The sequence below is a fragment of the Coturnix japonica genome, chromosome 8 (genome assembly GCF_054131305.1).
Source record: "Coturnix japonica strain WE chromosome 8, WE-NBRP24, whole genome shotgun sequence".
In the NCBI taxonomy this organism is placed as follows: domain Eukaryota; kingdom Metazoa; phylum Chordata; class Aves; order Galliformes; family Phasianidae; genus Coturnix; species Coturnix japonica.
Window position 1 is genome coordinate 27,400,030 of NC_140670.1, and position 16,499 is coordinate 27,416,528.

Sequence of the window (16,499 nt, forward strand, 5' to 3'; positions counted from 1 at the left end):
AATAACAACAAAAATTAAGAGGAAAAACATGGAAGAAGTGGTAAATTGGCTCCTAAAACAGCCAGCAGTTCCAGAAAACATGACAAGCCCGAACTCTGATTTTCTTTTAAACAAAACTGTATGAAACTGTAAAGCATTCCCTTATGAAAACATTTGAAAGATTATCTTCTGATGTTCTTGAATGTCAATGGGAGGCAATTTGCACTGACCACATTCCCAAAAAGGAACTGATTTGTAAATCAGGAACGCAGGGAATCAGATTGCCACCTACAGGAACATTTAGCATTTATTGTTAAGAATGACTCAAAAAGAACACAAAGTGCCAAGAACTCTTTCAGCTTTAATTATTACTACAAAACCAACCATATTACAAACTTCTTAAATCCAGAAAGCCACCAACATGTATCTTTACTTAAGGTATTGTTCCATAAGTCTGAAAGTTCCAGAATTCAACTCATGTTCCAGTTAAAGAATTTTAAGTCTGCTTACCTGATACAATCGGTGCTAGCCTGAATATGTCTGATAGCCTGCTGTTAACTGGTTCATAGGGGGAATCCTCAAGCAAGTCATTTCCTAAAGACAAAAGAATATGTTCAGATTTTTTTTTTAAATACAAGATTTCAAACTAATGTTTTGTTGTTGACTATCAAATGAATTTACTCTGCAACAATAGTTAGTCCCCTTTAATATATCTGAATGATCACTGCTAAGTATAAACACCTGAAAGAAGCAAGTTGTTCATCCCCAATCACTAGCTTTTTTTCTCTCCTCCCCCCCAAAGATAAGTTTGTTATTTGTTTTGCAGTGAGGGTCTGACATCACCAGATCTGTCCCATCTCAATAACCAGCAGGAGAGAAGCTGGAGCAGGAAAGTTCCCCTTCATTACACTAACAATAGAGGAGCAGTCCAGGTAACAGCCAAAAAATGAGCATCTTTGGAACAAAACATTCCTAACAAGATATTGTTGGAAGGGAAATTTATTTATGATGCAGAAAATGTCTGAATTTATTATGAAAGCTGGAACACAAACATATATTGACTTATAACAACCTTCCAGTAGGTGCCTGGATAAGTGAATGAAAAGGGATGACTTCTGTGGAAGAACACAAAAGAAGGTACATAAAAATAGTTAAGTGGAGACCACACGGAAATGAAGGACAGCATCTTTAACTCCAGGGCCAGAGCAAAACAGGGACAAAAACCAATACATCTCTCATAAGGACCTGACTGTCCTCAGCAGACTGTGGGAAGCTTGCCAATGACATCAATGGGAACAGAAGTCACAAGTCAGACACTACCACTGCTCTCCTAACTGGCATTTCTACCTGCTCTAGGAAGCACAAATTGCTCTTTTCTGCCTCAGCATATCCAGCACCAAAGTTTCTCTTTAAAACAGTGTTCCTCTTGTTACATTTAACAGTTTCGGTGTCCTGTGATCTCGTTAGGTGAGTCCTAATTAAGGCGTTGAAGTATTGGGAAAATATCTCCAAACGACTGTTTTTGTAGCTTTTGCACTTGCTAATGCCCTGGTTTGACTCTGGCTTAGAAAGGTCAGCTGGGTCCCCTGGAGGAAACCCTCATTGTGGATTTCCCAACAACAGGAGATAGAGCAGCAGCTGTTCCCGAGTCGGATGAAAGGTCCTCAGTTTGCAGCTGAAGAGCACAATGTGAATTACGAGGTCAGACCCTCAGCTTAGCCACAGTGGCAGCAGCTAGCTGCAGATGCAAGGGGCTGGGAAGTCACCCTGTATTAGGGGGAGTGTAACGTTTCTATGTTTTGCAACGTACCCTGTAAGCTCTGGTACATGCTCCAGTATATGCGCAGGCAGTTTTTTTCCTTCTTCATACCCCTCTTGCAGCGGCAGTTGTACAGAGATTTCTGCTTGAGAGCCTCCATGGCGCTTTTGCATTCATCCTTCGCCTCCAGGCCTGTCGCCCGGCTGAAGTTGCTCTCTTTGCCGGCTACACACTGCCTCAGTGTCCTGTACTTAGTACTACAGCTCTGCTCCTTGAGACACTGATCGCTGGCTTTCACGCAGTCAAGGCGGTCCCCTCCGGGCAGCCCGCTGACTTCTGCCGACAGAAGAACGTCTGGAAAGAGGAGACACAAACCAACACACACTCTCTTTGTAGGATGGGGCTGCTACGAGCCCGAGCAGCACGAGGCACTTCATTGCACAAAGCTCACGGGCAGCACCTCGCGAAGCTCGGGCACGGCCTAAAGCACGTGGGCTTCTCACACTGAGATCAGCTTTAGTAGGAGCACGAGGGAAGAAGAGCACGCCTTAACCCTGCCGGTCGATTTATGAGGAAGCACAAAAAGGAACGAAAACCCACAGGGGTTAACGCGCCTGAATGAACGAGCCTTCATCCCTCCCCGGATCCGCTTTGGTGAAACAGATACCCTTCCCGCTCCAGCGTTTAACGGCAGGGTTAAGCACTCGGCCTGACTTTCCGTGAGAGCTGTGCAGTGATTTCCATCACAGCCACCAACAGCACAGCCGCTCAGCGAGAGACGCGTCCGCGCTGATTGATATCAGCCTCCTTTTTGCGTCAGTCACTTTCTAAAGGCTTTACACCTTTTTGCTTATTCTAAGCATATCCTAAAAGGGGAATTTATGGTCTCCCCTCTTCCTTCCTCCCTTCCTCCCCAGCCCGATGCTTTTGCATGAGAACAAAGCAAATTACATTAACTCTTTCCGCTCCCCCCTGCCCCCACCGCGCTCCCCCAGAGACGCGGGTGGAGAGGCGGACCCCTCGGGGCGCAGGGGATGCCCGCAGCGGGCGGGCTGCCAGGCTGAGGCAGCGAGCCCTCACCGGCTGCTGCCACCTTCCTCGTCCCCTCAGCAGCCTTCTTCCATTAAAATGAAAAGTTTACCTGCGACTTGCCAAAGCCCAACATCACTAAGCCTATCATCTCGCAAAGCTCGCGGCGTGCGGCGGCCGAGCGATGCGAGAGGCAGAGCCGTGCAAAGTGGTGGAAACTTCACTCTCCTGCAAGAACGGTGGGCTGAGCTGCCAGCCACCGGGCACCCGACCCCGCACACCCCCCGCCCGGCTCCGCGGGGCGCAGAGCACCCGCACAACTTACCCGCTAAGGGCAGAGCCAAGTAGAGCAGCGCGAGGAACATCGTGCCGTCTCCGGATGGTTCCCCCGAACGAACCGATGTGCCACAACAAAGAGGCTCAGCATGTAGATATTCCAAAACCGCCGAGGTGCAAAGACTCCAAGTTCCGATCCATAAGGAGGTGGGAAAAAAAAAATAACAATAATAATAATAATAATAAAAATCTCTCCTCTTCACCGCTTCCACCAGCAGGAGCGGCGACAAGAACGCCGAGATTCCCCGTAGATTTCAGGTCTGAGCAACCTGAAGGCGGAGGCGCTGACTCCCGCAGGCGCACGCACCGTATTTGTGTGCCTGTGTGCGCACGGAGCGGCGGCAGCGGGGCAGCAGCGCCGGGCGCCTCCTTGGGTGGGCAGCGCCTGTGCCCGGGGAGGGACCGAGCGCTCACGGGGAGGGGTGGGGGGGGAAGAGGCGCTGACAGCCCCGCAGCCACCTACAGTGCTCCCCGCGGCTGCCCGAGCCCTGCGGGAGGAGATTCGTCCCCTCCTCAGAGCAGCAACTTTATTTCTTTGCGCGGAGGCGGTGCTGACTCTCGCCCGGGAGATACGCACAGGTGCTGCCGGCGGCTGGGAAAGTTTGGCCGGGGAAACTGGGACGGAGCTACACCACGGGCAGGGAGCTGCTCCGGCGGGGCAACCCGAGAGCAGCAGGACGGTGCTCGAAGGGAAACCGGTACCGAGTGACGGAGCTGCCCCGCCGCCGCCCTCAGGCGGTGCTGACTCGACCCGCGGTGCTCGGCCCGGCCCGTCTGTATCGGCTTTCACTCGGTTCCCCCATGAGCCGGGCGAGCATATGTCCCGCGTGCACGACAGATGGTTCAAACACAGAACTATTTAGTGGTTTTCCCACAGTCGCTACTACGCAGCGCTCCCCCAAAACCCAACGAAACGCAGCCAACCCAAAATAGCGCCGGTTGCCAGATTTCTTTGCTTTCGTACGTGGAACATTGGATTCAGGTGTTCTCAGCTTTTAGCCGAGACCAAATGTTTTCTTTCTAAAAAAGAACAGCTTATACTTCTGTCCTTTCCTCGGCAATGTCATCAACGTGCTGCTCGGCCCGCTCGATGGGAGGAATTTGCTTCTCCTCACAGTACATTTTGCCTAAAGGAATGTGCCTCTCCTTGCAGAAAGAAGCTGGTCGGGCTGGCCGCTGCTGTGGAGAAAACTGAATCACAGATGGAGCTAAACTGTTGCAAGGTGCTTCAGAAACACTTATTTAAAAGCCAAGCATCTGCTGGGCTATGCAGAGGATGCTGGGGCTCTCACAGAACCCCTCTGAGCAGAAGCTCTGCTGCTGCTGTTGCTTTTCCTCTCCTGTCACTTTCTCATAGCAGGTGCATTTGTATTTCCAAAGGAACAAACCAACCTGTCCAGAGTGCTGTGTCTCCCCATGAAATCACAACACAGACCTCAAGTTGCAACTGATGAAATCACACCTCCGTGTGTTTTCTCTCATTTGAGGGAAACTGATGATGAAAAATCTATTATCTGCTACACTCAATAAGGATATTGTCAGAGGGATGGACAACAGACAGATTTTGGGAGCACACCTATGTAACTAGAAGGTTCTAAGTTGGTGATGGAAGTCAGTCTTGGCTTTTGCAATTGCTGCCACATAAGCCATGAAGCAAGCTGGCCTTCCAGACATTCCTGTGTGAGCTCAAGGGGGCAAAATGCAAAGACAGTTACTTCTTTACTGGTAATTTAATCATTATGGCACACAGAGGTATAGTACATGATATGTGGCTTAGTGTAGAAGTTATCTGTATGCCTGATAATAATTCTATAACTTAGGGGTGTAAATCAGGAGTAGCTACAACATCCACACCCCAGAAAGGCAGGCAAGAATTGAACTGAAATCCAGACCACTATTTACAAAACCACTTGTGCATTAATGTCCTGAAGACACACATGTATAGTATTACTTAGCACCACACTACAGAGCCCTACATTAATAGTGACTTTCACCGTTATAAAACACAGCTTTCATGGGGTGTTTACCACTGCAGTGAAATTGAAATCATGTTATAAAAGTGTTAGAAGCAAAAATGTTACTGACAGTTCAGAAATACCAAGACATCTGGAAAAGCACGCATCCAAAACTCTGAGGACTGTCACTAAACATTCCCCCTTGCCAGTCTTTGGTTCATCTCTAGAAAAACAAGTAAAGCTTCTAATTTCTTAATCCAGAAAAGCTTTAAAACATAACCATGTCCTGGAAAAAGTAATCCAACCAGAAAGTCCATGGTACACACAGAATGTCTGTTTACTTTTATGACAGGACTGTAGGTGTCAAAAAGTATCATGAGTACAACTGTAACACAGCTTTTGTTCTTTAGGAGATGAAATCCTTTTTAATTTTTGTCAGCTCACATGCAGCATTCATTAGTCTCTGGATGCCATCCTTTCCATTTATGTCTGAACTAACTTCCATGTCCTGACAGCAAGGAGACAAAGCAGCTCTTTGCTCTCTTCATGGAGGATCACTGGGCTTAGGTAGCTGAACTCACTTGTCACATTAACACTTGAGATATGCAGCAAAACTCAAGTGCCATTGTGTACGTATTGATTACATGTAGCCAAACTGTAGCTACAAACCATCTTCAGGGTCTTTAAAAATTTACCAAGGTACCAGACTGAAAACATCCAAAACCAAAGTGTCCCACCCACAGAACAGTAGAGCTCTGCTTCCCATGGAACTAAACCCAGACTTAGGTTACTGCAACAGAATCCAGCCCAGTGTACATATTCAATAACTGGTACTTTGTTTATCCACAGTGGAAGATTCCAGCAATATGTTCATTGATAGCACTTGTTTTATCTGTGGCTTTCACATTTTTCTTAGATTTAAACAAATAGGCCACCTAGGCCAACTATAGGCCACCAAGCCCTTCACCAAAGGGCTGAAGCCTGCAGTACGACCACTATTTCTGCACTTAGGATAGCAAGAACGAACAATTAAGTAATTTCCTTACAAGATCTCATCACTCACCTTGAGAAAAATTATCAGTTGATCTATCTGCCATTTCTCACTCATATGGAAACCCATCCCTGTGGCTGAAATCCTCATGCTCCTTCCACATTCTTTTTCTGCTTTTCTTTTACCTTCTCTGGGGTAAAATTAAGCCAGTGGGTGTTCTGCTGTTGATGTTAGTCTAACCAAGACCCACCTTGCCATCTATAAGTGATGAGCACTCAAAATATAAAGTTCTTCAGCAAAAAAAAAATAAATAAATAATTTGAGGGAAAAAAAGAAGTTTTAAATGTGACTATTTTTAAGCTATTTAAGCTAGTTCTCTGTTCTGTTGATTGATACTTACTAAGAAGTTCCAGAACAATGATTATAATATAACAAATACAAGGTACAGCTGGTAAGGACAAACATTTCATTAGAAGACAGATGACAGCATAATCGCTACTGAATTATTGTTTAAAGGCCATCACAGTATAAATAATGAGGAAATCAGTACCAACTACTTGAGCTCCTTACTGCCAGCACTTACTGCAAGTACCTCAGTTGTTACATATTTGTAGGTTCTTAGTTTTTTGTAGTTATCTACATTAGCTGGTTTTAATTCTTTGAAAACTTATAATGAAGAAAATATGTGGTAATGAGGAACAATAATGATATTAAAGCTTCTGTTTAAAAAAACAAAACCAACAGTGCTTTAAAACTCCTAAACAGCGGGCATTTTTAAGCTTCCTTCCACCTTACAGACTGAACCTAAATGCGCCGAATGCAGCATGAGCATCAAACTCCGTCTGTAGTCAGGGCCATATGGTACATCAGGCCACTCATACAAGACGTGTGAAGTCAGAATACTATTTTTTTCTGTATTCAGTCTTACTGGATTTCCTTCTGCCTACTCATTTGCATGTAAATTACTGGTTGACAGCACACGCTCAGAAGGGTTTCACATGGAAGAAAAATTGACTCAGATGCTACTGGATGTTGTTTTGGAGCTAGTCTCTCGTGCAAGAGCTGTGGTGTTGGAACACTGTGTTAGGTTGTTATGGCTTGCTGCAGTTCAGATAACAACGTAATAGTAAGTTGACAAGGTTGTCTTAATACACTGACTGAACCACAGCTAGCCTGCTAATTCCCTCCACCATCTCTGCCACGGAATTCATTTTAAGTACTGAACTCTGCAAGAAGACATGAAAGTTGGAGCCACAGAGCCAGAGAGAAAAGTTGCACTGTGTTAGATACATGGGTAGAAAATAAGCTGAGAATAAGAACAGTTCCCTGAACTTTAAGTATATTTCTTTGGGAAATGAAAAGGTGAAAAACAGCTAAAGATGAACTAATGAATCAGGTGGGGAAGAGCAAGAGACTAATGGGAAAAAGTCTGTGTGCCGTGAGAGCGCAAAAAATAGTGTTTACACAGGAGGTTTTATTCAATAATGAGAAAGGGAGAGTAGACAAGTTAAGAGAATTACTAAGGACTGCACTGCATTTTTTTTGTGCTACATTTGTCTGCTTACCATGAAGTCAGCAAACCTAGCTGTGGGAATAAGGCAAGAAGGATTTGCTCAAGGCATTAAAGTTTTCTGAAGGACAGATTAAATAACAGTGCTCCAAAAATCAATTTTGAGGGGCTTATGAAGCCTTGAATAGGCTTTTGCTGCACAAAAGCAAGATTGAGTTTTTACTGGACTTGTCACTTATTTGGGTTTAGAGCTTTCAGTAAGCATCAGGAAAAACATAAAACAAAAGCAAAGTAAACAACGAGCATTCACACAGTAATCAAATAAAAACCATGTGGAAGTGCAATCCAAATTCCTGAGTGGCCTAATTCATGCAAAAGGATAATAAAATAATTGAAGTTAAAAAAAAAAAAAAAAAAAAAAAGAAAGAAAAAAAGAAAGAGAAAAACCAAACCACTACACTCTAGACTGACCTGGTAGTGAAGTCATATAGTTCTTGGCCAGAAATTCTTCCTGTTTTGCTTCCCTGTCCTTACCAGAGGTTGTGTTCACACAGTATCAGGCCACCTGGAGATTAAAAAAAAAAAAGCTACAGAATTTTTCCATGAATTCATATCTAATGTGACATTAATTTGGTTTCAGTAGAATAGATACTGAAATGCTAAAATATCATGGTGTCATTCAGATGGCTTATAGGTAAGAAATGGAACAAAATGCCCACCTTGCCAAATACATTCACCCTTAAAAATGTGAAGATACAAGCAAAACTGTAGCCTATTGTGATGTTCCATACCTTATACAAATGACCCCTTTAAAACTTAAATACTGATACACAAGCATAGACACTGATGTTTGCCCAAACCGGTAAGGAAAAAGTTGTTAAGACGGCCTGATAATATGGATATTCCTCGATTTATGTCTTATTACTTTAAAAGTGGAATAATGCCGCCCCCTAGCTGTTTGCGGAGGTAATTCATGCTAACGTGAGATGATTCATGTATCTACAGCAAAGAAACGTGCTAAATTCCACAGCACAAGAAAATACAGCGGTCAGCAAAGAAACCTGATTTAGAGAAATGAGGAAATGTATAGAAGATACATAAAAGCAAGATGCTATATGTGAAGTGCTATTAATTCAGGTGTATAAAACCTAAAGCAATACAATTTAGATACTAATACACCACTGTCTGAAACTTCAAGTCCCAACCCATAACCAGCTTCAGTCTTTAACATCCTACAGCCATTAGCAGCTACTGTGATTCAGCCCATGCCATCACTTCGTTCGTTCACTGGTGGCAATTCTTCCTTTTGTCTTCTTAAACTTCCAAGATTATCAGCGGTGCAGTCTTGTGGAAACCACACATTCCTGAACCACAGGACAGAAACCCTCCCTTACACCTATGTAAAAGATGAGAATATGCGTATCTTCCATTTGTGCACTGCTTCACTTACACTTAGGTTTAATTTCTCACTCCCATGTGCTTAACTGGAAGTGCTAAAATGACTATGTACAAAACTGTGCAAAAAGTGCTAAGAATCTCTTCCCAGACACGCACAGCTCTAGCTAGCGATGGGTATTCAGATTCATAGTTTATGCTACACTGCATATGCACAAATTTACAGAACAAAAAACATTAAATCCTAGAGGAAGATTTTTCTTTCACTTCCTGCACAGACCTTACTCTAAACTGTAGGACCAAATCTGCCCTGACTCATGCCCTGTGTAAGGAAGTCAGAAATGATACATGGAGGTTAGAAGCCATTTTAGAACCTGGTAACCAAAGGCCAGATTCTCATCTTGGATTTTCACAACTGTATTTCCTCTACGCTTGCTAGACTAGTCCTGATGAGTAAAATTAAGTTCCCTTCTGATGGTGAATAATCACTAAAACTGTAATTTTCTCGGAGATTTCTCAAAAGGTTAGCAGCTCCATCAGTGCTAATCTTGAAAATCTGTTTTTTTTCTGGCTTCCTCCGAGGTGAGAAATTTAAGGGAGAAAAAGTTTCAAGAGATTTATATTTGAGGTGAAAGGAGATCAAGAAAAAAATGAAAGTGGAAGAAAATAGTGTTGTAAGCGCCTTGAGAATTTGTCCTACAGAAAAAGCAAAAGTTACTATTTTTAGGTATCTGCCATCAGCAGCATGAGGCAGTATCTCTATTAAAGGTACAATGATACTCAGAGAGGTTGGGTTGCTTAGTTTTTTGTGGGTCTTTTTGTCTATGTTTTTCTTATTTAAAAAAAAAAAAAAAGCCACAAACACTTCAGGAAAAATAAATACAAAACAATTAGAATGTTTTATGCTTTGTCATAAGAATTATGCAGTAAACATGGGGTAAAAAGACTCCACATTCCTTGAGTCAGCAGCAATGACTCCTTAATTAACACATGTTTTTGTTTGCAGTTTCATAGTTTAGGAAGAACCTCATGACTGGCAAATGAGATAATTCTCGTGTAATCCAGTTGATTATCAGCTGGAAATATGCTGTTGAAAAATCAAGACCTGTTTGTTCCATTAAAATACCAGATAATCCCATTACTTGGCTTCTTTGCCAGTATTTCTGTGAAATTCTGATGACAGCAGAGCACCCACAGAGCACCATACACACCATAGCAGTAAACACATAAGGCCAGCCTGAAAGGTGAAATCTGAAAGCTGGAGTCACAACTGATGTTTCTACAAGTGTTCATTACATAGACTACAGCTCCTGCTGTTAAAAAGACTTGGCTGCTTCTATCATATGATGTGCAGTACTTCTTTGCCAATTGTTTGCTCACCTAAAATAACTGGAAAAAATAGGAATCATGGTCACTGCGCACAGGTTGTATGCAACCACAAAAACAGTGCTACTTTCTATGATGTTCTGAATTTATACTTTATTCAGATATTCAATAAAAGATCTGTTAATATTTCTTATATCAAAGTAATAATATTTCTAAAATATCCAAGCTATTATTTCTAAAATATAAAATATTATTCGACATTTGGCCTTTCAACAAGTGTTCAAACCACTTACATTCAATTCTAAACAGAGTGAATTAAAGCGGTTTGCCAAACTTAGTGTACAAACCTCACAGATTTCAAAGTTATTGATTTCTGACAGTGTTTAAAGGTATTAAGCAATAATTTTTCAGCCATCTGAAATAGCTCACTTCAGCGGAGAGACAGTATATTGAAGGGAAGTTGAACATGTTTTGACTGGCCAGTCAATATTCATTTAATGCTGAGGTTCAGAACTTTGAAAAATTAAAAAAAAAAAAAATAATGTTTCCCTTTTTGAAATGTTATTTTAGCCCATGGCGTAATATAATATTTAATCCCTGTAGGTAAATAATGTTTGTATTCATTTGTTTTCCAGAGGAATAATCACAAGTGCTCTTCCTGCAAGATTTCCACTTTAAGTGGAATGTCTTGGTTGATGAATATTGACTAAAATGCTTAGAAGAAGTGTCAAGCACACAGACATTCCCCTAAACCAGCTTTACTTCCTTGAACATCTTTAACTTGTACTTGGAACTAACAGGAGTCTCAAGCAGAGCTTAAACTGAAACAGAATGGCTGAAGGGATTGGTAAAAACCTAGGAGGGTGTTAACAATGGTGCCTTTCCCCCCCCCCCCCCTCAAGGGAAAAATTAGAAAACAACTCTTTCTCTGAAATAATATTACTTCTAAAATAAAGGACTTGTTTACTTTACAGTAAACTCAACAAAGAAAAGTCAATCAAGAATGTTTTCATTCCTGCAGTGATTAGAGAAAAGTCAGGTTTACCAGAAACACGTCTAAAACTTTAAGGTGATAAATAAGTAGGCATTGTATTGCAAACCACTTCACTAAGTCAAGCTTCCCACATTTCTGTGGGAGACTCACAAGACAAAAGTACCTATGCCTAAAGCTGGGTATAAATTACATCATGAAATAAGCATAACATTGGGCCCACCATGCAAGCACCATAACGCCAACATATTCCTTTGAAGAAATTTACCCTAGCTGTCCACATTGCTAGAAACTTAAATGAGGCACTGCCAGAACACTAGAAATCCTCAAGAAATACCTAACAACTTCAAATCTGCTCGAGTAGACCAGAGGTTAGTCTGAGAAAACACAGCTGTTTAGACAAAGGCTACAGATATTGCTGGGATGGAATGCTTCTGAACTGCTAAACTACTGCTGTATTTCGGGTTTAATTCCGTGATGCTTTGCTCTGCTTTGTTTGAGCTGCACACTGGTCCTGGATCAGAAGGAAAGACAATAGCTTATCCCAAATGTGGTGTGTGGTACAACAAGAAATAGAGGTGTCAGTGGAGCTGGGGCAAGAGTTCCATGACACCGATAATGGAAAACAGCTCTTTGCGAGGCTGAGGAGGGCAGTCCATGCCTGAAAAGCAACTGCTGTAGGTAGGTACAAAAGTTGAAGGAAGAAATAATGAAACCTATAAGGAACTAAGTTACCAAAGAATAAGAAACTGGAAGAAGCATTTGGAAGACTCTATATACATTTTACACTTCTGTTAATGAATGCAGACCTGGAAGCAGAATATCACGACCAGTTGCACTGCATCTTGCTTGTTTCTCTTACCACACAACGGTACAACTTGCTGTCCAGTACCACAGTTGGAATGCAAACATATACAAGGACAAGAAGGCAGCAAGGCACCGGTGTTTCTTTATGAGGAGGTTTTATTGTTTGGCTTTTGGTTATTTGGGTTTGGTTTTCTGTTTTGATAATCAGGAATCTAACAGCTTTCCAAGTTCTTATTTAGCCATCACAGTTTTCCTGTGACACAAAAAGCAAAATAAATGACAGATAACAATAACATAAATAACACTGTAAAGCAGGGAGGAAAGTACTATTCTTTGTAAAATACTGAAGTGAAAAAAAATTGACAGGATAGCTTTAAAATTTCATTTTTTCCAACTAAAACTTAAAAGACGTAAAGTTAAAGTGACTCACCAGAAACTTTTCAGCTTGAATTTAATCACACAATTTATTAGGAAAAAAACCATAACTGTTTTCAGCTGGATTTATGTATCTAAGGTGATAAAGAGAGTTAGCTTTATTTTATTGTTGTTCCAGATGGTAGTCCAAAGGGACTGAGAAGCGTAGGAGTAACTCCTTTCCATTTACGTGGGGTTTGGATTTAGAAAGTTACATATGCCATGCAACTGCCAACTCTTTCTTAAAAGGTTCCAAGGCTCATAATACCGGACTCCACAGAGACAATGCTACAAAGAAAGGAAAACTAATTCTGTGTTTTCTCTGTTAGCATCATGAGCAGAGACGGCAGCTCAAAGGAAATGCAACCCGAGGATTTGTGGAGGACTGGCAGGTTTAGAGACATTCGTTTTCTATATGCGATTCGGGCCGTTTCTATACCAAGAGATAATTTATCTGAGTGTGTCAAGATAGGATTCAAGAAAGGAGATACAGAGTAGATCTGACCTGACTTGTGAATCTGCTGTTTTATTTATCTGTCAAGAAGCATAAGGAGACACACAGACTGAGTAGCAGTGGCTTATACTGACACTTAGTAATCTGTGCTTTAAGAAAGACCTTTGAACTCCAGCTTCCTGGATTGGAAAAGATAAGCCACATCACAGAACTGATACATCAATATCACTGTACAGACTATGAGAAATAAACTGGCCAATTTCAGAGTGCTATTATTCATAATTCAAGAAACAATGCAGTGATGAACAGAGTAATCTTTTCCTCTTACTAGTGGCAAAAGTCTTCACAGTGGCTACAAGCATAGTTATCTGTAAATCACACTGAATTGTTTAGTAAGTTTAGAAGCAACAAACACAATAGTGTTAAAAACCAAGTATCTATATTTGTGTAGCCAACAATCATTAGGAATAAACATTAAGTACTTTCACATCCATCTAATTGTATGCACTTGAGGTGTGTTAGGTGCCTAGTTGCCATAGATTCTTCTCACATTTGATAAGATAACGCACACCATCACTTCAACTGAAAAGAAAATGACTGAAAAGTTGAAGTGAAGAAACCAAGTCAGGAAGAAAAACTTCAAGGTAACTACAGACAATGTATGTTTTATAAAGACTGAAGAACTTGAATTCTTTAGCAGTGCAATAAAACATCTGCAAGAGATATTGTAGAATATCAAAGTTGGGAAGCACTGAGAATCCTGGTTAACAAAAGACATGTTTTGGGTTTGGTTTTTTTTTGTTGTTGTCTTTAGTTATTTGAGCTAGAAGTATTAAAGAACATTTTTTTTGCCGTAGAGCCTCAGGAAGATCTGGACCACAAAAAATGATCAACTTTTCCATTTCAAAATTTACCATTGCATACAAAGTATCCCTGGCTGCCTCCTGTTCAGCTCCATGCTACCTCGAGAAGCTAAGATTTCCTTATTCAGAAGAAACTCCTGGAAGATCTGAAAAAAGCATTAAATTAAGTCCTGTAGAATAATAAAATAGTGCCCCATAGAATTACACTGCCTCATACTGCAACAGAATAAATAAAAATGAAAAACACCAATTGGAGAAGGGAGATACTGAAGTAAAGGAATAGCTTGACCAGCCACAGTTCAGAATTCTGAAAAGCAAGATTCTGTATCACATTCTAGAGGGCTTATGTCAGAAAATAAAGCAACCACAGCCAATATGGCTTAAGAAAAATTACTTTCTAGCCCCAGCCAGTTCATCATCTCAAACCTGAGCCTGTAAGCAAGTTACATTCAATTAACATCTGACATCCTAACCAACAGCTCCAGTGCAGTTGCCTTCTCACGTACTACACACTAAGAAGGAATATAAAAATCCTGATGGAATACTAGAAGCCATAGCAATTGCTCTGGTTTTAAACATTCATTTTTAACAAAGCTATTCAAACAAGTTCCCCATTAACATTCTCTAGCAACACCAGTATGTATCCAAAGCGTTATAGCACTAGCTTTAAATTCTGACTCATCATTACCTCACTGTGTCACACATACCCTTTCATTCATGTCTTAATTTCCATATTGAAGTAGTTCAGTTCTCTGCCTCTCTGACCTTGTCTGGAAAACAGTTCAAGCTTTACACAGATTGCCAAGATTCTTCTAAGTTTCCCATTTATTCACAATTGGTTGTATGTATCTGATCTTGAAATAGTGCTATGCTTTAACATAACATTCTTCTCCCATCACATCTACCCCCACACGTACTTATAAAGATGTAACCATATGCCCTTTCAAGCTTTGTTTTGCCAGATAAGCTATTTTCATCTCAGCTGAGAAAATAGGTACTCCTTTCTTCTACCCATCCCACTCTGCACCTGCTGTGAATTAAACTGGGTCATGAAAACTGTAAACAATATTCTGAGGGTTTTTTTTTTTTTCCACCAATGCCTTGTAAAACGATGTTAACACTTTATTGTCATAACTAAAAATTCTTCATCTGATATAATGATAATCTACTTAACAACCATGACATAACCAAAGCTCATAGTCACCACAGAACTGGCTAAAGCATTAAACTCATTCCCCCTTCTGTTGCTAACGATTATGAAGTCACCAGCTTTTGCCAAAAGAACACATTATCCCCTAGAAGGGCTTTCTGCACTGTTAGGTTTCCATTCTGTCAGTCCATACAGTTATTTGTTTTCTTATACCATAGAATGATTTGGGTTGGAAGCAACATTTAAGACCATGTAGTTCCAACCCCCTACAATAGGCAAGGACACCTCCCTCTAGACCAGGCTGCTCACAGCCCCATCCACCACAGCCTTGAACACCTCCAGGGAATGGACATCCACAACTTTGCTAGGCAACTCACCACCCTCACAGTGAAGAATTTCTTCCCTATACCTCATCTAAATCTATCCTATCCCAGTCTAAAGCTGCTTTCCCTTATCCTGATGAAAAGTCTCTGCCCAGCTTTCCTGTAAGTCCTATTCAGATACTGAAAGCTGCTATAAGGTTCCTCTGGAGCCTTCTCTTCTCCAGGCTGAAGAGTTCCAACTCTCTCAGCCTGTCCCATAATGGGGGCAATGTTAGACATATTCCAACTTTGTAACATCCGTAAATGCCACAGCCATTCTGCTCATTTAAGCAGGATCAAAAACATTATTTAAATAAGGCCCAACACCTAGAGAAATTCTGCTATCAACTCCCTTTCATTTTGATATTCTTAATTTTAACATAACCCACAGTAATGTGATGGAAAGCGCAGCAATGACAGCAGAGTAGCAAAATCCTAGACTACAGCAAGTAAAGGCTTACTCAAAAACAACAGCAGCAGGCAAAGAAACAAAGGAAAAAAGCTACTTACCTTCAGAAGACCCCAAGCAGGCAACAACCTCCAACAAGGTGCCCCTTTGCTTAAATAAGGTCTGGTTAGGGGTGGAGCCAAGAGCCCCCCCTTCTAATCACTCAGCACCTGGGACCCCCAGGGTTGGCCCTGCCTTCCCACCAGGTGCTCAATCATTGTTTCAAGCCATGACTTGACATTTCTGCTACACCCTCTTTTAGTATAACTCTTTAGTCAGTTTCTCATCCATTTTTTTTTTTCCCTCCCAACAAAGCCCATCTTCTCCACCTTAAATGATGTCTCCCTAGGAACAGTATAATGCCTTTTTTTGATCAAGGTAGATTAGGTTCACTGCATTACTCTTCTGCAGGATAATTATCTTATCAAAGAAAGTTATTAAGTTAGTCTGACTTGATCTGCTCCTGATAAAACCATGTTGTAGTTTATTCTACTTTCCATGTATCTCCAGGTCCTTGATTTATTTTTTTTTTCCTTCTAAGTTTATTCTAAGACCATGCTTATTGTTGAGGTCAAACTACCAAGTTTGCCTTTTTTTGACCTTCACTTTTTCCCGTTTCTGAAAACAAGAAAGAATATTATTATTCTTTATGTGGATGGAAATAGCCCTGAGCTGAACATGTAGACTTGGAATCTCTGCAATTGCATTCCCTGAAAACCAGCATTTCTAC

At 41.3% G+C, this 16,499-nt stretch overlaps 1 protein-coding gene across 2 annotated transcripts in view; it reads right to left on the reverse strand.

The window, feature by feature from the left end:
- The window catches only part of GFRA1 (GDNF family receptor alpha 1), a 144,114-nt gene extending 136,010 nt beyond the window's left edge, over window positions 1-8,104 (reverse strand). Inside the window, exons 1-4 of one of the 2 annotated variants that reach the window (XM_015867420.3) lie at window positions 8,031-8,104; window positions 3,093-3,226; window positions 1,790-2,092; window positions 490-573 (exon numbers count right to left, since the gene is read on the reverse strand). In XM_015867420.3, the coding sequence (XP_015722906.2) occupies window positions 490-573; window positions 1,790-2,092; window positions 3,093-3,132 (427 nt within the window). In that variant the 5' untranslated portion in view covers window positions 3,133-3,226; window positions 8,031-8,104. Of the gene's footprint in view, window positions 1-489; window positions 574-1,789; window positions 2,093-3,092; window positions 3,430-8,030 lie in introns of those variants that run through there. The other variant, XM_032445523.2, reaches the window with a different exon arrangement.
- Window positions 8,105-16,499: the final 8,395 nt, after the last annotated feature.